Source organism: Peromyscus leucopus, chromosome 23 (genome assembly GCF_004664715.2).
Source record: "Peromyscus leucopus breed LL Stock chromosome 23, UCI_PerLeu_2.1, whole genome shotgun sequence".
Taxonomy (NCBI): Eukaryota; Metazoa; Chordata; class Mammalia; order Rodentia; family Cricetidae; genus Peromyscus; species Peromyscus leucopus.
The window spans coordinates 8,318,540-8,342,199 of NC_051082.1; the positions used below are offsets into that span (position 1 = coordinate 8,318,540).

Consider the following 23,660-nt stretch of genomic DNA (forward strand, 5'->3'; position numbering starts at 1 on the left):
TGCTGTGCCTCCATGAAAAACAAGCTAGTAATTGCTAATATTTGAGAAACACCCCTTACTCGGTGTGACATCGCATACCAATAACCCCCCACTGCTTTGCTTCATATTCCCGGCCATATAGGGGAAATATTAGAAGACTTATCGAATATACGCCTTTAACATTGACCTGACAGTGGAGCCTTGAAGGAAACTTCACAGTAAAGGATGCACTACCATGACAGTTGTCCCCCAGGGACTGGAGAGATGCCCGGGGGATGAGAGCACTTGCTAATCTTCAGAGGACCTGAATCAGTTCCCAGCACCCACATTGGGTGGCTCACAACCACCTGTCACTCCAGATCCAAGAGTATTTGACGCCATCTTTTGGCCTCCTTGGGTAACACACACACACACACACACACACACACACACACACATCTTTAAAGTTGTCCCCCAAATATTTATAACCTAAAATACATTGGTTTTCCTGATTGCATGTTTGAACTTTGGCTTGTCTTTAAATGACGTCTGTCCCACAGTATCCCTGCCAATAAACTTAATAAACCGATCTGATGCTGGAGGGAAGGACCCAGGGTAGCCTTCGAGTGTTTCCATAGTGTAAGCTGACATCACTGTTCGTTAGATATGGGCCTGAGGACAGGAGGGGCCTTTCCAAGCCAGGGTAACCTGACCCAGGTTTAATCCGCCTTATCTAGAAATTTAAAACTACATTTAAAAAAATTCTTTGTCTAGTTTTTAAGATTTATATCTCCTTTAATTTAAATTCTTCTTTCCTGGTCTCCACATGGACCCTGTCAGAATTCCTGAGAAGTTTGTCCTGTCGAGGAGACCTGGGACACTCTTGCTGTACCCAGCACTTTATCCACATCTTCCAACAGAAAAACTTAGATGTGTGACCTGTCTGTCACTTTTCATCAAAGAGAGATTAGTGAAAAGAAAATGATTCAAGGGGAAGATAATATTTGCTTAATTTTTTTCAATGAGGTCACATATCCACACAGTTTATAAATCAAAAAATTTAAGTCTGGGGCTGGAGAGATGGCTCAGGGAGGGGCTAAGGCCACTTGCTACCTCACAGAGGATCTGAATTCTGTTCCCAACACTCACCTTGGGCAGCTCACAACCATCCATAACTCCAGCTCCAGGGAATCCCATGTCCTCTTCTGGCCTCAGCAGGCACTGCACTCACTTGGCATCTGTTTGCACACCTAGACACACACACACACACACACACACACACATACATTGAGCACGGTGGTGTGCACACGTCCCAGCAGTTGGGAGGCTCCTGGGGTCGGGGCTGACCACTACTCTGTCACCCATTTCAGTACTGAGCCTAGCTGTCCCTTAGGAGGGTACACTTAGCTGCCAGGCTCCGGTGGGCATGATGAATGGTGTCCATGCCATGCCTGAGGCAGTGAGTGCCAGATGTGGGATAGGAACTAAGCAACTCATGGCAGTTAGTGTTCCCTTTCAGCTAGGGCTGCCAGCCATATGTGTTCATAGGAAAACCTTGACTTACAAAAAGCATTGATCTAAGAGTGGGGTGCCTTTGGGTCGCCTCTTTCTCAAATAGAGTATAGCCCACTGGTTCCAAGTTAGCACATCCAGGCAGAGCTGTTAGCAACGACCCACTCAACTGACCTCCTTAAACCTTGATCTTGGTTGGCATAGATGGTGCATCCGCCAAGATGTGACCATTGTCTGTCAGGTAAACAGGAACACACACACACATACACACACACACACACACACACACACACACACACACACACACACACACTAACCCCAGAGCTCAGGAGGAAGCAGCAGGCGACCTCTGGAGCAATCTGGCTAGCTAGACTAGCCGAATCAACAAGCTCTGGGTTCAATTGAGAGGCCCTGTAGAGCACCATCAAGGAAACCAGCTTCTGCCCTCCACCTGCATGCACACACCTGTGCACCTACACGTATGCTTACACACATAGGAAATATACACATCTACTCACATGCACACTACCCACAAAAACACACGTATGCCAGACACGAAGACGGACACACACCCACACACTTGTGAACACTATGCAAACACAGAGACCCACATGCGTGCACACACACACACACACACACACAAAATAAGGACTCGTGGGTCCTTGTCACCAGTACCAGCAGTCCTTGCTTTTCACTGTGTACAGACACAGGCCCCGTGCTGTGCCCCGCCCATGCCATGATGAAGGACCACATGATGGATGTTTAGACTCCGCAGGCCCCGCCGTGTGTGTCTGCACTGCTTGTACCTTCCCCACCGGAACAGGAATCACCCGTGGAAAACACCTCCTTACACAGAAGTGGGCGGCTGGCTGGCCCTGGCCTTTGCTCTGCGGCGTTCTGTCTCGGTGACAAGCCCTGTCACTGTGGCTATGAGGCTGGTGTTGCTTGCTTGCTTCCTTGGAGACAGTCTTCCTGTGCAGCCCAGGCTGTTCTAGAACTTGAGATCTTCTTGCTTTAGCCTACCCAGTGCTGAGATTACAGCCTTCGGCACCAGGCTCAGCTGGCTCAAGGAGAGTTCTTCTAGTAAAGAATTGAAACGTAGACCAGACCTTTCCAATCCAGTGTTTGAGCATGGCCCCAGGCTCTGGCTTCTCTACTGTAGTGGTTTGCCCCACCATCTAAGGGCTGGCTGTTATGGCTTGTTCCCAGACACTTTGCTTGCTTGTCCTGGGCCTCCAACTTCAAGTCTGAGTTGCTGCTGTCTCTACACTAATGCTGAGTTTTGGTTTCGAGTTTCTCTTCTGAGACAGAATCTCATATAGCCCAGGCTGGCCTTGAAATGACTATCGAACATAGGATCCTCCTGTGTTCACTCCGAGTGCTAGGGTTACAGACATGCTCCCCCACACCTGGTTTGTGCACTGTAGGGATTGAACCCCCTGCATGGTAATCAAGCACTCTATAGACTGGTCTACATCCCCAGCTCCCACATCCTCTTTCTAAACTTCTGTGTTCTCCATCTGCTCCCCTGTTCACTGCTTCTCCCATGCAAATCACTGTTCCTCTGCACAGCTTGAATGGGTGTGCATTTTGCTGGGAACAAGAGTGACCTTACCTACCCCTCTTACGGTGAGCCCATCACATGGTATTTGATGTGAGCCCCAAGACCTCGGTCTCTTTTCATCATTTCTACGTGCCCGTTTGTTACACATAGATCCTTTTAAAACATTTTTTAATAATTCTATATAGATAATAAATATTTATTTCTCTGTGGGGGGTGGAGGAAGTGCATGTGGGTGCTTTGGCATGTAAGTGGAGGTTAGAAAGCAGCTTGCCAGAGTCATTTCTGTTCTTCCACCATCTAGACCCAGGGATCAAACTCAGGTCCTCAGGTTCAGCAGCAATCACCTTGGATGCTGAGCCATCTCAGCAGCCCACACAAAGATTCTTTGTGGATACAGTTCTTTGCATTAAGCTGCCCTTTATTAATTTACTTAGCAGGTTTTGTGGGGACTGCCTTCCAAGGTGAGTCTTCAGCACCAGACGGTAAAGAGCAAAATGACCATCGTGAGCATGGTCACTGCCCCTGTGAGGTTTAGACACTTAGTAAGGGACACAAGATAATGAGAGTTGTAATGTATGGCCAGAAGAAGCAGCACAGATAAAATCCGCAGTGACAAAACTCACAGGGGGCTTCTCTGAGGCAGTGATCGGTCACGTGGCAGAAGCCCTTAATAAACATGCTTTCAATTACTGCAAAAACAAAGTGACTTTTCTCACTGCTATGACCAAATACCTGACAAGAAACATTGTAAGCGAGGAAGGTTTGTTTAGCACTCACAGTTTGTGGGGATACAGTCCCTTCCCGGCAGGGAAGGCGTGGCCAAGAGCACTTAAGTCAGCTGGTTACATTGTTTGAGCTGACTGGACAGGGAGTGGGTGGGGCAGGGCTATAAACATCCCAAGACCTTCCCTCCTTGACTCACTTCCTCCAGTGAGGGTCTACCTCCAGGAGACTCCACAGCTTTCTAGAACAGGAGCACCAAAACTGAGGGACCCAGTGTTCAAGTATGCCACTTAACATACCAAAGCGGACCTGGCCTCAAGGTTCTCCCAGCATCCCTCAGTCCCTACCCACTCTGGGGTATGGCTGGCATACCCCATCCTCTACCCCGAATTCTCCAGCCCTGGGGGTAGGCTACCCTTCCCCCAGGGGCTCTTCCTATAATCCAGACATTTTGGCTACCTGCTCTTTTTGTACCTTTGGAGTTTTTGGCTGCTGCATCTGGCTCCCCTCTCTCTCCCTCCCTCTTCCCCTCCTCACACATGACCCAGCCCGTCATGTACTCTCCCAGATGTCCCTATTGCTGCCTATGTGTTTTCTCTCTCTCTCTCTCTCTCTCTCTCTCTCTCTCTCTCTCTCTCTCTCTCTCTCTCTCTCTCTCTCTCTCTCTCCTGGACCTGCGCCTGCTTCTGCCTACCAAGTGCTGGGATTAAAGGTGTGCGCAGCCGCCGCCGCCGCCACCACCACCCCCACCACCACCACCACCACCACCACCACTGCCCGCCTTATGTTCTCTCTTTTATCTACCATAAACTTTTCCCTCCACCACACCTAGGAGCAGCCATGTCCTTTCTTTTCCTTTTGATTTCTCTTTTTTCATCCATTCATGAGCCTGTGGGGGCATTTCATATTCAAGCCACAACAGGATTGTGAAGAATTAGCCAGAGCTGAGACAGGAGCACACATGTTCTCAGCTACACAAGAGGCAAACAAGAGAACCGTTGGGCCCAGGAGTTTCAGACCAGCCTGAGCAACATAGCAAGACCTCATCTCTTTAAAAAAAAAAATTAATTAATTAAAACATTGTTTAAAAGAATTAGCCTCCTGATAAGGTTAAAATCTGGACTGGAAACATCCATGTGAAATGGCTGTTCTTGATGGCTGGAGAGCGGGGACCGAGGCCCATGTTCTTCTCGGGACAGGACAAGCTCATGGAGGTCTGCAGACGCTGCTCAGTGGTCTGAACTTAGGGCTAGCAGGAGTGGGAAGGCGCTTGTGTCCACAGGAGTTCCCAGTTCCCGTGTGGCTTTAGAACTTGACATCACCAGAAGACCACGCTCTAGAAACCCCTTGAGTCCACTTCCTAAAAAACAGCCCGAAAACACTTCTGTCTCTTCCCTGTGCTTGAAACCTTTGTCCACACTGCTCCGGCTCAGACCAGTTCACACACCATCGGCCAGTTTCGACCAGCTTCTACCAGTTTCTGCTTGATGCTGGAAACTGCTGCAGCGTGGTGGTGTACATGTGTGATCTCAGCTGGGGGGCAGGGGGAGCCAACCAACTGGGGCTATGCTGGAGACCCTGGAGAGAGAAGGGTAGGGGAGAAAGAGGGGCAGGAAAGGGAGAGAAGAAATCCTTGCAGGATTCTAGTGGACCATCCCAGAGGTATCTGCAGGCACCGGTCAGCAAAGACCCACCAAGGACTGTCATCAAAGCGTACTATGAGACCATGAAGGAGTAAATATTTTTTAAAAGACTAACAAGTCCCTCCACATCATCGCCTTCTTTTCTTTTCTTTTTTTAAACATTTTATTTATGTGTCTATCTATTTATTTTGGAGACAAGGTCTCACTATGTATCCTTGGCTATACTGGAACTCCCTATTTAAACAGGCTGGCCTCTGGGCTGAGAAAGACCCTGGCTGTAAATAAATAATTAAATGTCTGTCTCACTCCACAATAATATTTTTTTTCTTTTAAAAAGAGATTTATTTATTTTACATGTATGAATTTTTTGCCTGTATTGTATTTACCACACTGTGTGCATGCATGCCCGGAAGAGGGCGCCAGCTCCCCTGGGGCTAGAGTTAATGGATGGTTGTGAGCCACCTTATAGGTGCTGAAACTTGGGTCCTCTGTAAGAGCAGACAGTGCTCTTAACCACTGAGCCATCCCTCCAGCCCCTCCATTCCATAATAATATATTTTTGTTCTACTTTTCTTTGCTTTCTGATTTTATTTAATGAATATGTATTTTTTTAATTAAAATACACACACATATTCACACCTTGTCATTGAAAAACAGGCCAGCCACAATCTTTGCAGAACCTATGAAAAAATAAGGACATTCTCTCCCACTATTCCGCAACGGGTTCTGCTGGGAGCCTTCCAGTGGACAGTGAGTGACCAGCGGCCAGCAATGGCTCCTTTGAGCTGGCTCTAAGAGTACAACAGGAGAACGGTGTCTCGTTGACGGATAGTCCTGATTTTGCTACCGACCTTACTTCTTTGGAGAATGCCTCACTGTGCCTGCTTCCTCTTCCAGCGGAGCGGAAGCCCCCCCTCTTCAACATGAACGCCATGAGCGCCCTCTACCACATCGCCCAGAATGACTCCCCCACGCTACAGTCCAGGGAATGGTAAGACATCACCAAGAAACTCCCTGTGGGTGCCTGACATTCTCATGAAAGTACATTTTATAGATCTGCCTTAAAATACCGTTGCATTCTTCCATCACAGCAATTGTAAGAATGGATGCCCCACAAACAGTGTACCTTTGTACACACACACACACACACACGCACACACGCACGCACGCACGCACGCACGCACGCACGCACGCACGAACACACACACATGCCCCCACCTCCCCCCCACACCTCATCCCTCAGGTCCTGCTCATCACATCTCATCTGAAGTTTTTAGCAGCTGTGAGATGCCCTGGCTGGTGTCATTGTTTGTCTCTGTGTCTATCCGAACGGGCCGGGACAGAACATGTTACCCTCTATTCAGAAGATGTGTTGTTGTTGGCCAAAAACCATGGCATATTTGTAACTACTGAGGCCACAAGAGTTACAGGGAATGGGCCATCTAACCAGAGTGGACCCAAAGAAGTCTCCAAGAGAGGACTTAGTTTTATTCAGAAAGTGTGTTTCCAGGTCCCCTGTCCTGATGGGCTTTCGTTTCTATTCCTTAGAGGTTGTGGATGGCAGAGAGGTTAGCAGAGCGGGAATGAAGAATGCAGACTGGACATTAGGAATGGTGTTGCCTTTGGGGGGGAACGCATATTAAAGTATTACACATAAGTATAGTGTTTGTATTTTCTGATCTGTCTTGTGATTTGACCTAGCCTTGCTTATGTATATGACTGCGTTGACTAGCTTGGGACCGTGTCCACCTCATTATCCAAAGGAATTAATTTTCAATGCCATAACTTGAAAATGATCCAGGTCTCCTGATATTTCAAAATGTCTTATGAAAAGGAATCTCCTGGCTGGGAGATGGCCCAGTCAGCAAAGTCTTGCTGTGCATGCAAGAGGGTATCAGTTATGTCTCCAGAACCAATGCAAAAGCTGGGCCCCAAAATCCCAGTGTGGGGAGATGGAGAGGGAGGAATGTCTGGGGCTCACTACCCAGCCAGTCTAACCAAATCAGTGAGCTCCAGGTTCAGGGAGAGACCCTGCCTCAAACATCTAAGGTGGAGAGTGACTGTGAGAGACACTTGATGTCAGCCTGTGGCCTCTACACACACACACACACACACACACACACACACACACACACACACACACACACACACACACACACAGAGTCCCAAGTTCCAAGTGTTCTCTCCCATGCACTTTGCCTTCTGTATGCTGTGCCCCTCAGCCCCTCACTGCTCTCCTTGATGTGTTCACTCACACAGGACCGACTCCTTCAGGAGATTCGTCGATTACTGCTTGCAAAAGATACCTCAGGAAAGACCAGCCGCAGTGGAACTGTTACGGGTAACTTTTCCCGTTTCCATCTGGGGAGGGGCCATGAAGTCTGGCCACGGGGCAAAGAGTTACCCCATGGCTGAGCACTGTGATACACTGGCGTATGGCGTGCTCCCTGGTTACAACCCAATGATGGAAATAGGCATAAAAAATGGCAAGGCTGTCAGGATCCGCGTCCTTCCTGCCGTTCCCCCAGCCCACCCCTGTGGGTAGTGTTTTCCTCCCCGCCCTTCTGCGTTGCCTGAGTCCAGTCACTTTCTCCTCCCCGCTCTGCTTGCCATTCGGGGTTTTTCTGACTGAACTCGAGTGAGCCCTCACGATGATCTGCCAACAACGCGGGTGCCCACTCCGCCAACCTCAGTTAGGTTGGTGACAAATCCAGGCAGTGAGGATGTAGGGTGACCGTCTAAAACCAGATACGCGGGTCACACCGATGAACTGCAAGAGTGTCCCATAACTGTACTCAAGAGGCCGTGGTGGCAGGCCTGTGATCTCACCACATGCCCAGGCTGATCTCGTGATCCTCCTGCCTCCACTTCCCCAGCACTGGTGTTAACTGGAGCATGCTGTCATCACGCCCAGCTCTGGAGGTAGAGGCAGGAGCATCAGTGGTTCCGGCCAGCCTTGGCTGCATGGGAGCCTGTCTCCAACAGCAGCAGAACGTTTCCATTCTGTGATATTTTCCTTTTCTTTTCTTTGACTCCTGACCTTTTCTTTAATGAATTGGTTTGATTTGAACCTCGCAGTCCTGAGCCTCCCTTTGCTTGTGTGTGTGTTGGTTTTATGTGATGATGCTGTGGTCCATCAGCAGGCGTGTAGTGGATGGGAATCCATCATGGTGTAAACATTTCCTGCCTGGCATAGGATAATGCAGACCTCTACCCTTTTATGTGTGTATGTTTATTAGTCCTGTTGCTCATTTCCCCCTGAGAATGGATCCTCTTCTGTGCAGTTTGGTTTGTTGGTTTGTTTATGAGAAAGACCCAGAAGGGTTGTATTCCTCAAATGTGTCAGGCCTAAAACAGTGGCCACTGTGGGCCTGGAGAGATGGCTCAGCAGGTCAGAGTACTAGTTGTTCTTGTAGAGGACCGGGTTCAGTTCCCACCATCCACACAACACTCACAGCCATATGTGGCTCCAGTTCCAGGGGCTCCAGTGCCCCCTTGTGGCCTCTGCAGGCGCTGCACTCAAATGTAGGGCACAGACAAACACCCCAACACAAAATAAGTTGTAAAAGTTCACACATATGAAATAAAAATAAATACATTTTTGGCTGGGGAGATGACCCTGTGGTAAGAGCACTTAAGCATCAGGACCTGAGTTCTGATCCCAGTACCCACATGAAAAGCAGGGCAGGGCTACATGAACCTGTAGCCTCAGTGTTGTTGGGGGCAGAGACAGGAAGGATGCTAATGCTTTCTGGCCACCAGCCTGGCTCCATGTTTAGTGAGAGACGCTGCCTCAAAGGAATAATACAGGGAGTGGTGGAGCAAGACACCCAACATCCTCCACATCTGTGCTCACACACATAACACACACACACACACACACATACACATTGACACGCAAAATAATGTTTTCCCAGTACTGGGGAATTTTGTGTGACACTATTCCTGTGAAGACAGGAACAGCAGTCTGCTCACTGCAGATTAGGATCTGAGGACAGACCAAAGTCCAACATGGTGAACTGTGAGTTTTGCTGGGCTACAGGAATATGGGTGAGGGGCTACTGACAGGAGCAGAAATGACTCCAAGACAGCTGCATCACCAAAGCCCACCCAGCACAGGTGACAGCTCACCAAAGCTGGACATCTAGAGCATACTGCACAGCCGGCGGGCAACTCAGCAGGTATCTCAGCTGGTCTGAGAGTGACCCTCAGCAGTCCTTACTGTTTATATATGCTTCAGGAGGGAAAGTCTAATGAATCTGGTCAGTTTTAGGGACTTCCTGAAGCTCTTGAGTTGTTTCCTTCCTGAGCTTAAGGAGCTTCCCTGTAGGATGGAGTGTTTCATCTCTGCTTAGAACACACTGCTGTTCTACCTTTCTGTAAACAAGCTTGGAAGGCTTTAATCTAGGAGGAAGCAGCTACACAAAGAGTATTGATCCCAGGGCCGATGCATGCTGGGAAAATGGGAGCTGTGCACTTACATCTCCTTACACCCTGCCCCGCAGTGAGCATCAACAGGTATGACAGCCCTCAGGAAGAAGGTGGATCTTAGGTTGGAATGCATACCACCAGATCACTCTGGAGTTTACAGCCTCACAGACCAAGTGTGAGCATCTGAATTGCACAGCTTAGAGTGATTTAAAAAAAAAAGTTTCTGGTTATGGTTTGGGTGTTTTTTGTCTTTTTGTTCTGGAATTTTTTTTTTTTTATAGAATTTTTTTCAACTTCATTGGGGTTGTTTTCATTTGGTTTGGAGGTCTTGAGCAGTGCTGGAGGTCAAAGCCAGGGCCTCACCCCTGTAAGGCCAGCACTGTGCCAACAGAGCTGTATGCGCGCGCGCGCGCGCGCGCGCACACACACACACACACACACACATACATATGTACACATACACACACGTACACGCACACATACATGCACACACGCACACTCACCCACCCCTCTGGCTGTAGTTTTAAGTTTTATTTCTCATCACTTGGAGAAGTCTCTTCCCTAAGCTGCAATGCTGTTTCTGTTTCCTGGTCTAGGGCCTCTCTGTGATCTTTGCCATTTGTCTGCTGTTGATTTTCCCCCTCACTCATGTATAATGAATCTTGCAGACATCTTTCTTACTTTTACTTTAGCTTTTTTTTTTTTTTTTTTTTTTTTGGTTTTTCAAGACAGGGTTTCTCTGTGTAGCTTTGCACCTTTCCTGGAACTCACTTGGTAGCCCAGGCTGGCCTCGAACTCACAGAGATTCTCCTGGCTCTGCCTCCCGAGTGCTGAGATTAAAGGCGTGCGCTGCTGCTGCTGCTGCTGCTGCTGCCCCCACCGCCCCTGCCGCCGCCACCTGGCCAGCATTATTTTTTAAATTGCATTGTTTTTAATGGAAATAAAAGTAATTCCATCACTTTCACCATATCCTCCCTGTTTCCTTCCCTCCAACCCCTCTCGTGTTCCTCAATCTCGAGTTGATAGCCTTTTTTTATCATTCTTATTACACACATATATGTATGTATATATGTACACAAATATATAAAAACACACCCTGCAGAGTCCATTTTTGTTGGTGGTGTAGTTTCCAGGCTGATGATTCTGCATTCGACAACCACGAATGGGCTCATCCCTGGGAGAGTCCAATTCTCCTTCCTAGCAGTCAACTGTGGCCTGTAGTTCTTTGTATAGGGGTGAGACCTCATGACAAATGTCTCTCTTCCATGGTTGCATGTCCATCGCTATTGCCATTGTTCTGGTCATGTTTCTGCAGCCTGATTGATTCACAGCCGACCTCGTGATTCTGACTCTCACAATCTTCCCACCCCCTCCTCCATGGTATTCCCTGAGCCATGGCTGCAGGAGCTGTGGTGTGGATGTACATGTTGGGGCTCGGCTTCCCATATCTATTGACATCTGCATGTGTCCAGCCATGCTTTTCTGTGGTGGTCTCCATTTATAGTTAAGAGAGGCTTCTCTGATGAGGAATGGTAGCCGCATTTATCTGGGGCTATAAAGATAAGATTTAGAATGTGGTAAGGAGTTAGGCTAATCAGGCAAAGTGTTGGTAGCAGATTCTGTTCTAAGGTCCATGGCTTCATCAGCCTCAGGACTATGGCCAGGTTTCTAGCACCAGGCTATGATGTGTCCCTCCTTTGAATCCAATTAGACAACTCGCGGTTGCCACCGACATGTGAGCACCACTTCTTACACCATAAAGGTGTAATACCCTGCCACGCTGGTAATTGTCATGGTTCATAGGTGTTAGGGCTGGGTAAGGTTGTTTAATTGTTTCCCTCCCTTGGCAACTTACACAGTAATTTCTGGAACCACGGGAGCTAGGACACAGGACAGAGACAACCAGGTCAGTTCCAGCTCAAATCACAGGATTCCTGTGTCCTGAGTGTGTGGTTTCTTCAGCAATAGAGGTCTACCCTTGAGAGACAAGGTTACCTCAACCCTTGAGAGGCAACCTAGGCTACACCTATAATCTATATTGTTTGGGGCATCACTTAGCCTGCCCTGACCAATCATCTCAAAGAAGGTTTCTTGTGCCTGGACTGGGACCTTTGTTGGTCCCTCCATCAACGTTAGAAATCAGTAGGCATTTCTATGTACTAACAGACAGGCTGAGAAAGAGGACATGGGTACACTTCTCTTTAAAATAACATTGGAAAAGGATTTTTGAATAAACCTAACCAAGAATGTAAAAGACCTTGATAATGAAAACTTCAGCTCTCAGGACTAGAGAGATGGCTCAGCAGTTAAGAGCAGGAGCCGCAGGAGCCGGGCACGGTGGCTCACGTCTTTAATCCCACCACTCTGGAGGCAGAGTCAGGCGGATTTCTGAGCTCGAGGCCAGCCTGGGCTACAGAGTGAGTTCCAGGACAGTCAGGACCACACAGAGAAACCCTGTCTTGAAAAATCAAAACAAAAAAGGAGCACTAACTGCTCTTCCAGAGGACCCAGGTTGATCCCCAGCATCCACATGGTGGCTCACAACTGTCTGTGACTCAGTCCCCTACACATAAAATTAAAAAAGAAAGAAAGAAAGAAAACTTCAAATCTCTGAAGAAAGAGATTAAGAAAGACTTCCCATGTTCATGGGTTGGTAGAATTAATATTGTGAAAATGACCATCCTATCAAAATGATGGACAGATTCAATGAAATCCCAAAGTACCTAAGCATTCTCCACAGAAATAGGAAAAAAAATCCTGAAATTCAGATGGAACCAGAAAAGACCACTGATAGCCAAAGCAGTCCTGAGCAAAAGTAAAAATCCTGGCGGGACTGCTATTCGAAATGCCTTCAGCCTCCTCTGTACCGAAGACTGCCTTGCATGAATTTTGAAAAGGCACGAGGTAAGAGTCTCACTTTTTCCTCCAGCTGGCTATCTACATATTCCTGAATATTTTTCAATAACCCTTCTTTCCTTCATATTTTCTTCCTGACATTAAAATGTCACTTTTGCATTGACTAAATATAGAACTAAGGCAAAAATTATTGAAATGTTTAAAAACCGCAATGTGACGTGATAAACACTGACGAAATAAACAAAGGCAACCGGAGAAAACTAGGGCCAGGAAGTTACCCGTGCATTAATTTTCCTATTTTTCAGATTCAAACATAGTGTTTTGATACAGGTGACCCGCTCTCTTAGACCTTGTATGATATCTTCTCTTCATTTTTTAAGAAGTCTTGTTGCGTTGACATATTTATTTAGAGAGAGCGTATGTGTGCACATGAGCATGTATGTCCCGCACACATGTCACCTGCTCTCGGTTCCCCTTCCACCGTGTGGGTAGAGAGCGTATGTGTGCACATGAGCATGTGTGTCCTGCACACATGTCACCTGCTCTCCGTTCCCCTTCCACCGTGTGGGTCCAGCTGTCACACTCAGGTCACCATCGGTCTTGGCGGCAATCACCTGTACCCACTGAGCCATCTCGCCAGCCCTCTCCTTAATTTAATTAAATCTATTTACTTGTTGATTAATTAACTTATTGAGGATCACATTTGTACCCAGGTTTCATATTTTTTAATTTTTGAGATTAAAATATGATTACATAACTTTCCCTCTTCCCTTCCCTCCTTCCAACCTTCCCACATCCCTTCCCGTGTGCCCCCCATCCCACCCCACCCCACTTCCAGGGCTTTCTCTCAAATTCATGGCTCTCATTTATTTTATTTTATTTTTTCTCCTTAATTTTAAAGGGAGGTTTAGGAATAGATAACACTGGCAGTGAAAAAAAAAATTATAACTAAAATGAAGCAATTATTTTATTTCATTCTCTTCTAAATCTGTTAAATTCAAGTATATCTTTAGCTTTGTAGATTATACTTAAATTAGAATCTATGATATGGTTCCTATTTGAAATTTTTTTATTAAAAGTCTTTGTTCTGGGGTGGGGGGAATTGTTAAGACCTAAGTAGTCATCCTATAATTTTACAATATTTTCTTCTGGATGATGGAAATTGGAATTCGCTTATTTTTCTTTAAGCATTTTTTCTATATTATTTGAGTAGTTAGACATTGTAAAGAACAATAAAGTTATTACTTTGTTGTTGTTTGACACAGGGTCTCGATATAGAGCTTTGCCTGGCCAGGGACTCACTCTGTAGACCAGGCTCTTTCTGCCTCTGCCACCCCTGGTTTACAGATTATTCTCTTTTTTTTTTTTTTTTTTTTTTTTTTATTTATTTATTATGTATACAGCATATATGACTGCAGGCCAGAAGAGGGCACCAGATTTCATTACAGATGGTTGTGAGCCACCATGTGGTTGCTGGGAATTGAACTCAGGACCTCTGGAAGAGCAGCCAGTGCTCTTAACCTCTGAGCCATCTCTCCAGCCCCAGATTATTCTCTTAAAGGGGTCTGGACCTTTCGATTGCAGGGGTGCAGAGAGCAACAGGGGTGTGGGGGTGCAGGCAAGGAATATGAGCACAACACAGGTGTGGCAGCGGCAGGACCAGGGCCAACCGTCCTCTAGAGTGTTCTGTGCACTGGCTAGGAGAACGAGAAGGAAGGGCCGGGTCTGGAATAAAAGCAGGAACCCAGGGCAGCAGGCTTTCGCCAGGAGACGGAGAGATGTACTTGGGCGTTGAGTACTTCCACGTTTCAGAAAGTGTGCACGGGGGGAGGACTGAGTCCTCTCCTAGTGTGAGGTCTCAAATGTCGAGAACAGGGGTGTCCCTCCCAACCCAAAGTAGTATGTGACTCAGCAATGTCACTCTGAGGCCCAGCCTCTCTATCCGCTTTCTCCACAGCTCGTGGCCTCCATCTTCTTAGGTGGAAAATGACAGCCCCAGCCCCAGGACTCAATCCTGATGCCAGACCAGGAAGCACACAGGGCTAAAGCCAAAACACCTGTGTTTTTTGGTTTTTGTTGTTGTTGTTGTTGTTGTTTGTTTGTTTTTTGTTTTTTTCCTTACACATCTTCCTTTTGATCTACAAAAGAAACCTCAGAGGCTTCTGCCTGCGTGTGCTGGGCTGCTGCTTGCTACCAATAGCAGCCAGGGTGGGTGCAGGTCCTCGGAGACCCTGGTCCTTTGCTTCTGCCTGTGCGGCCCTCTAGTGGAGGGCAGCCCTCGCAGGAACCCTGGCCTCTGGTGGACTGCACCGCTGCCATGTTTTTATCCAAACTGTATGACCAGTGAGTGAGCCATGCAGTCTTTTTCATGCTGTGTCTGAAAGAAGAGAAGGCAAAATATACACAAGTCTGTTCTCCAAAAGCTGGTGAGAGGTAGAAGGCCAGGCGAATTGTGGCCGGGGAGAGACCTCGTCCCACCTCAGCTTTGGAAGGGACAAATCTGTCTTTGTTACTTAAGGTTCTTGTCACTAGTTTTTTAAGGATTTTATTTATTTTATTTTATGTGTGTGGTGCCTCCATGTAGGCATGTGCGCTATGCGCATGCAGTACCCACAGAAGCCAGAAGAGGGCATTAGATCCCTGGAACTGGAGTTACAGACAGTTGTGGACCGCCATGTGGGTGCTGGGAACTGAACTCAGGTCCTCTACAACAGTAGCCAATACTCCCAGCCACTAAGACGTCACTACAGCCCTAAGTTCTAGTGGTTTTTATTATATTATATTTATGATAAAGTAAATCTTAGGGAATAGCATCACCCCAGAGCAAAGGGAATGCTTATTAATTGATGTGACTATTATGGAAATCAGTGTGCCATTTCCCCAGAAAATAAGAAACAACTATAACAACAAAGGACTGTATCTGATCCAACATTCCCTCCTCCAGGTTCACATCTAAAAGAAATGGAATTCATTATCTTGTAAAGATGTCTGCATCCCATAATTACTATAGCACTACTTGTAACAACCAAGGTGTGGAAACAATCCCACATGTCCAACAGTGGGATAAAAGATAAGGGAAGCTGTGATCACACACACACACACACACACACACACACACACACACACACACACACACAGAGAGAGAAACAGAAACACAATACAATCGTTTTTACCCTGGGAATAGAAGTTCCCAGCCAGACATGGTACCAAAGCCTGTAAGCTCAACACTTGGGAGGTGGAGGCAGGAGATCAGAGGGCTACGTAGTGAGTTCAAGGCCAGCCTGGGCCACATTAGACCCTGTCTCAATTAAAGGAGGAGAGAAGATGGGAGAGAGAGAGAGAGAGAGAGAGAGAGAGAGAGAGAACCTATGGTATGTGATAACACAGATGAATCTAGACAGCATTCTACAAGTCAGAGAAACCAGACTTACAAAGGAAGGCCCCAAACAGCCTTGTATACAAGTAGAATTGACACACTTTTTAAAAAATCAAAGATATAGGAAACAAGTAGAAAGATGGTTTCAGGGATGGAAATGAGAATTAGGGCTGATGAGAGGGCTCAGTAGGGAAAGGGGCTTGTCACCAAGACTGAAGACCTGAGTTCAGTTCCCAGGAAGAGACCCGACTCCAGCGGGTTGTCCTCTGACCTGGACACACACGTGTGTACACACATACAAATGAATATGTAGAAGAGAATTGGGGAGGTTGAAGTATTGGGCCCAGTGTTTTACTTCCGCAGTATAATGAATAGTGAGACCTAAGGTCTGACCTGAAAACTGTGGATGCCATGCAAATTTTGACGGCAGTGGGTTTTAGGCACCTTTGCTACAGACACGAGAATGGGAAATGATGGTGTGGTAACTGCCTTCTGTTACTTCGCCATTTGCACCAAAGCATCACATTGTATACCATAAATATATATAATTAAAAAGAGAAAGTCTTTTAGACAAGGTCTCATGATGTATCTCTGGCTTGCCTGGAACTCACTGTGTAGACCAGGCTGGCCTCAAATGCAGAGACAGAGATCCCCTCACCTCTGCCTCCTAGTGCTGGGATTAAAAATTGTGCACTGCCCTGCTTAACAAAACAAAAACAAACAAAAAAGAAATCTTGTGGAGACTCCAGAGCTGAGTCTGCAAAGAGGAGCTTGGGACAGATTGTAGAAGCATTGTTATCTCTTTGTAAGGGGGAGTCCCCTTGAGGGACACCAGCCTCAAGATCACATTTATTTCTAAGGTCCGTGAACCTGTTCCCTCTTCCCTGTCTGTTTATGTGTATACATCGCTCATAAAGATAAGGCTTACTCACCATCAGTGTTTTCCTCCCCTGTCAATCAGCACGACTTCATTCGGAGGGAGCGGCCACCACGGGTCCTCATTGACCTCATACAGAGGACAAAAGATGCTGTCCGAGAGTTGGACAACCTGCAATACAGAAAAATGAAGAAAATCCTCTTCCAGGAGACTCGAAACGGACCCTTGAATGAGTCACAGGAAGAAGAAGAAGTAGGTCCCCCTGATTTCAGCTTCCCGAGTTGGTACAGGGAAAACATTTTGGAGGATGGGAACAGAATGGGTGCTCTCTCCCCTAAGAAACACTCGGGGTAACAGGGACACAAGTGCAGCAACTCTTGCTTAAGGTAGACTGTGAAAAGTGCTGGGGGTCCAGCCCCAGTATGGGGGGCAGGACACAATGCTGGGTAGGAGTGAGGGTATAGTGAGTAGTACTCATTATCATACAGGCTCAATCGTGTGTGAGCTGCAGAGTTCAATGCTGCCAAAGATCTCAAAGTGGCACTGGGCTTGCAATCTGTGTGTCCGACACAGAAAAGACCAACAGAGGTCCTATCTCACCCATAGCCAGTAGGCTAAAGGCAACTGAGCCATTCCCTTCCTTAACGAGCCTTACTGCAAATTGGAATCCTTGTAAGATGGTATCCCAAAAGCAAATGGAACTTGAGTTTATAAATTTATAATTTTCAAAGCCAATCGAAATGTATATAACTGTTGAATTAAATTTACCATGCCCAATAGAATGGAAGATTAACTAACTGTGGTAGCTACTTTTGCTGCCAGGGTCTCCACTCTGCTAGCTGTAGTAACCAATTATGAAATGGCAATCCCGGAAACAGTAGCAGCGGTGGCCACCACTGCTGTAACAGCAACAACAGCAGCAGCGATGTTAAATTCTCTTCTGGAGCGTGTGGGCATCCACTGGTATGGATACAGCTCCAGGCAGGGCACAGTGCTGGATAGGAGTGAGGGTGTAGTGGGATGGAATAGACATTCATGAATGGGCACAGCCCAAAATTTTAAATATATTTTTATTTGAGAATTTCACACACACGTACAAAGCCTTTCAGTCACATTCAGCCCTTGTTCCCCCTCCAGCTCTTTCAGGACCTTCCCCCCACCCCACCCTGTCTTAGTCAGGGTTTCTGTTGCTGGGAAGAGACACCATGACCCTGACAACTCCTATAAAGGAAAACATTTAACTGGGGTGGCTCACTCACAATTCAGAGGTTTAGTCCATTATCATCATGGTGGGAAGCATGGCAGCATGCAGGCAGACACAGTGCTGGAAGTGAGAGTCATCACATCTTGATCCAAAAGCAACAGGAAATGAACTGTCTCACTGGGCGTGGCCGGAGCATATGAGACCTCAAAGCCCACCTCCTCAGTGACACACTTCCCCCAACTAGACCACACCTACTCCAACAAGGCTACCTCTCCTAATAGTCCCCCCTCCCTTTGGGTGTCATTTTCTTTCAAACCGCCATGGTCCACTCCCTGGCCCCCAAAGACTTGTAGCCATATCATAATCCAAAAATGCATTCAGTCCAAGTTCAAAAGTCCCCATAGTCCATAACAGTCTCAAACTTATTTAAAAGTCTAAAGTTCAGATGAAAAAAATGTGGTACATATACACAATGGAGTACTACTCAGCAGAGAAAAACAATGAAAGTATGAAGTTTGCAGGCAAATGGATGGAACTAGAAAAAATCATCCTGAGTGAGGTAACCCAAACCCAGAAAGACAGTTATGGTATGTACTCACTCATTGGTGGATTCTAGATATAAAATAAAGAACAATCAGACCACAACCCATAGAACCATAGAGGCTATATATATAGCATGGAGGTCCCTAGGAAGACTGTGGCATATAATAAATTTCAGTTTTACTCAATTATTGAAAAAAAATAGCCAAATGAATGGAAACACATGAACTATGAACCAAAGGCTGAGGGGCTCCCAGCTGGATCAGGCCCTCTGAATAGGTGAGACAGTTGATTGGCTTGATCAGTTTGGGAGGCATCTAGGCAGTGGGACCAAGTCCTGTGCTCATTGCATGAGTTGGCTGTCTGAAACCTGGAACTTATGCAGGGACACTTGGCTTAGTCTGGGAGGAAGGGACTGGACCTCCCTGGACTGAATCTACCAAATTGATCACAGTCTTCGGGGGAGGACTTGTCCTGGAGGAGGTGGGAATGGAGGGTGGGCTGAGGGTAAGGGGAGGGCATGGGAGGGGGGAGAATAGGGGAACCCATGGCTGATATGTAGAACTGAATGATATTGTAAAATAAAAAATATATATCAAAAAAAAATAAAATAAAAAAAAAATAAAAGCACAAAGACTCAGACACAGAAGAAAAAAGTCTAAAGTTCAAAATCTCTGCTGAGAGTCATGGCAATCTCTTAACTGTAATTCCCTGTAAAATCAAAAATGAGATCACATACTTCCAACATATAATGGCACTGGATATACATTACCATTCCAAAACATAGGGAAGGGAGCACAGTGAGGAAATACTGGACCAAAGCAAGACAAAAACCAGCTGGGCAAACTCCAAACTCTGCATCTCCATGTCTGATGTCAAGAAGCTCTTTGTATCTCCATCTCTGTTCAGCTTTGTTGACTACAACACACTTCTTTCTCTTGGGCTGGTTCCACTCCCTGTTAGCAGCTCTCCTCAGCAGGTATCTCACGGCTCTGGCATCTCCAATATGGAATATGACGTGGAAGCAGACATCTTTAATCCCAGCACTAGGGAGGCAGAAGCAGGCTGATCTCTGTGCATTCAAGGCTAGCCTGGTCTATAGATCGAGTTCCAGGCCAGCCCTGGCTACATACTGAGACCCTGTCTTCAAAACAAAAAAAATGAAAAAGTGGTGTATTGTCTACCATTTTGCATGACTAAGTGAATGTTTGTATTCTCACGTCTACATAGCAATTTACTGAGTTCGTTTGTGTAGAGTGAGGTTGGAAAACAAGGCTTCTCTGTATCTAGATTGACTTAGTGACATTTAATCTTGTGGGGGAAGAGCCTCTTCTGTGATGATTAACTGCTATATCCACACTGTTTCACCCCAGCCCGCTAGACATGCATACCAGTATTATCTAATAGATATTTTTCATGAGATCACAGAGGAAAGCATGGCAGACATGCATTAGGGAGGCAGAATTTAATTACCTACCTCTGACGGTACAATTCCTACCCCTGCCTCATATGCAGTTACTCACTAATAGCCTGCAGGGGAGCATACTGCTTGTCCCCTCTAAAGACCCTCTCCACCACACTCCAGTTTCAGGTGACAACTTCGAGTATTGTAGAGATCATCAGTTTGGTGGCCAGCAATGTCTCTCTGGAGGACATTGGTATTCCCGAAGAGCCCACCTGGACTCATGACACATACTGGGGACAATCCCATAGTGTCACGGTCATGTGTAACAGGGGAAGCCCTGGAATGGTAGCATTTCAAGTCTTTCATAAACAGATTGGCCCTGGGGGAGGCACAGAAGTGATCATAGTAGCGTGTCCCCAAAGATCTTCCATTAAAAAAAATGATAGGTGAGGAACTGGGGAGATGGCTGAGTTGATAAGTCCACTTACTGTGTAGGTATAAGGACCTAAGCTCCATCCCCAGAACCCATATTTTAAAAAATCCAGCAGTCATGGTGCCTGCTTATAATCACAGCTCTGGGGAGGCAGAGACAGGCTAGGCCAGCCTAGCCTACTTGGTGAGATCCAACCAGTGAGAGACCCTGTCACAACATTCAAGGTAGATAGCTCTTTAGGAACAACACCCAGGGTTGACCTCTGTCTACAATGCACACACACACACACACACACACACACACACACACACACACACACTTGTTGATCTTTGCACACCAACAGAAAAGCAGCTCGCCGCTGCGGAATTGAGTATACTCAGTGGCCCGGTCAGTGAGTCGGCACTAGATCTCCAGGTGTTTGGTTTTTGTTTTTTTTTTGTTTTAATGCCACTGCCCATTTTTACAGGACAGTGAACATGGAAGCAACCTGAGCAGAGAGGTGGACAGCCTGGGCAGCATCCACTCCATCCCCAGCGTGTCCGTGAGCACAGGTAGCCGGAGCAGCAGTGTGAACAGCATGCAGGAGGTCATGGATGAGAGCAGCCCCGAGCTCGTCATGATGCAGGAGGATGAAGGCACTGTCAGCTCCGGCTCCTCCATGGTGCACAAGAAGGTAGGCATCCCAGGGCCCTCTCGAGCCAGGCTGGGTGGTCACAGCAAAGCCAGCTCAGGACACACTGCTTCCAGGTGGGTGGGCTTCCGCTTTGCGCCCAAAGCATGGGAAGAGAAGAGCACGAGGGACTTGAGGTAATGAGTTGACAGAAGACCATGTTGGCCACACCCTCTGTGGTTTTACCCCCTCTGGTTGCTCTGATGGCTGGCAGTAAAGAAATCCCAGTGGAGCACAGTGGCACGGGGTCTAGAATGCTAGACCCTGGAAGACTGAGGCAGGGGGATTACCACCGTTCAAGACTGCCCTGTGTTACATTGTGAGCTGTAGGCCAGCCCAGGTTACACAGTGAAATCCTGTCTCAAAAGAGAAAGAAAAGAAGAGGAGAGGAGAGAAGAGAAGAGAAAAAAAAGAAAGAGAAAGAAAACAAACAAAAAAAGGAGGCTGGAGAGATGGCTCAGAGGTTAAAAGTACTGGTTGCTCTTCCAAAGGACGTGGGTTCAATTCTCAGCACCCACATAAATGGCTCACAACCATCTAACTCCAATCAGGTGGCTCTGACACCCTCTTCCGGCCTCCTCAGACACCAGACATGCAAAACGCATAGACATTTATGCAGGTAAAAAGCCTATTGATGCCCGGCGGTGGTGGCGCATGCCTTTAATCCCAGCATTCAGGAGGCAGAGGCAGGCGGATCTCTGTGAGTTCGAGGCCAGCCTGGTCTATATAGCAAGTTCCAGGACAGCCAGAGCTACACAGAGAAACCCTGCCTTACCAAAAAAAAAAAAAAAAGGAGGAAGGAGGAAAGAAGAAGGTCAAAGTCCCCAGAGCCTCATGGAAAGACACTCATCTTTACAGAGGATCAGTGACCTCCACACCTCAGACCATCAGAAGAAAGCTTACAGCCAGGCCTGGCAGTTCATCTTTAACCCCAGAGACTCGAGAGGCTGAGGCTGGAGGATGGTAAATTCAAGGCTTGCCAGGGCTACAGAGTGAGTTCAAGGTAAACATCTTACAAAGACCCCCGTCTCAACACCAAAAGCCAAAGACAAAACAGCAACAAATGAAGCCTGAAGATAGAACTCACCGGTGGGGTCTATGACTGTCATGGGCAGGTGCCCTGGTTCCACCCCCAGTACCCGGTGCAGGGGTAGGAAGTGTTTTGGAATCTACAGTCCTGAGTGCTGTTTGTTTTAGGGATGGTTTTTATTCTTATATGTGGTTTCTAGAATTTATTGTTTATGATCCTTCTAAGGCTAGCTCTTTGCCAGCTAACTACATGTACAGATTTATTTTGTTTGTTTGTTTGTTTTGTTGAGAGGGTGCACATATGTGTGACCAGCACACATGTAGAGATCAGAGGAAAACCTTCAAGAGTAGATTCTGTCCTTCCCCTGTGGGGGGAAGGGGGTTCCAAGGGCATCAGGCTTAGTGGCAGGCAAGCCTCCTTATCCCGTTAACTATTTTGACTTTTGATTGATTGAATGGTCCTGATTAAGGATGCCTGTCCTAGGATGCCTGTCCTAGGATGTCTGTCCTGTTGGCTTTCTGGAACTTCCAGATCCAAGCTGGAATGGCTACCCACTATACCTGTCCTAGGATGTCTGTCCTAGGATGTCTGTCCTGTTGGCTTTCTGTTGCTGTGATAAACTCCACGACCAACAGCACCTTGGGGAAGAAAGGGTTTATTTCATCTTACAACTCTCAGGTCACACTCCATCACTGATGGAAGTCAGGACAGGAACTCAAACAGGGCAGGAACCTGGAGGCAGGAGCTGATGCAGAGGCCATGGAGTGGAGCTGCTGACTGGCTTGCTCAGGCTGCTTTCTTATAGAACCCAGGACCAGCAGCCTGTGGATGGCTCCACCCACAGTGGGCAGGCCCTAACACATTACTCATTGATCAAGAAAATGTGCCACGGACTTGTCTACAGGCAGTTTGTCAGTTGAAGTTTCTTCTTCCCAGTGATCCTAGCTTGTGTCAAGGTGACAAAAACCTAACCCACAGAATGCCCATTTTATACAAACCTATCATAAGTTAAGACTCTTTATGAAAAAAGTTAAGGCTTACTTCAAAGCCGTAGCTTTGGCTCAAGGTCAACATTCCACACTATAAAATTATAGAAAAGATCCCTTGTCATTTTAAAATTTTTATTATTTATTTTTATTTCATGGATCTGAGCATTTCATGTATTGTCTGCATGTATGTATTTATGTACCATGTGCATGCAGTACACGTGGAAGCCAGAAGATGGTGTCTGACCCTCCTGGAACTGGAGTTGCAGGCCATGATGGGGGATGGGAACTGAACCAGGTCCTCTGCAAAAGCAGCAAGGACTCTTCTACACCTCCCCCCAACCCCTGGTAATTTTTTTTTTTTCTTTTTCTTGCTTTTTTTTTTTTCATTTTTTTTCTTCTTAAGTATCTGAGCCATTTGTGTGTAGTGTTCCTTTCTAAATTTGTTCTGG

General features: G+C 46.8%; 1 protein-coding gene across 4 annotated transcripts in view; it reads left to right on the forward strand.

The window, feature by feature from the left end:
* Positions 1-23,660, forward strand: part of Taok3 (TAO kinase 3) — a 183,082-nt gene that overhangs the window by 112,755 nt on the left and 46,667 nt on the right. For all 4 annotated transcript variants that reach the window (XM_028878825.2, XM_028878824.2, XM_037198641.1 and 1 more), the window contains 4 exons: positions 6,298-6,391; positions 7,660-7,741; positions 17,025-17,192; positions 20,989-21,195. In XM_028878825.2, coding sequence (XP_028734658.1) covers positions 6,298-6,391; positions 7,660-7,741; positions 17,025-17,192; positions 20,989-21,195 — 551 coding nt within the window. The remainder of the gene's footprint in view (positions 1-6,297; positions 6,392-7,659; positions 7,742-17,024; positions 17,193-20,988; positions 21,196-23,660) is intronic.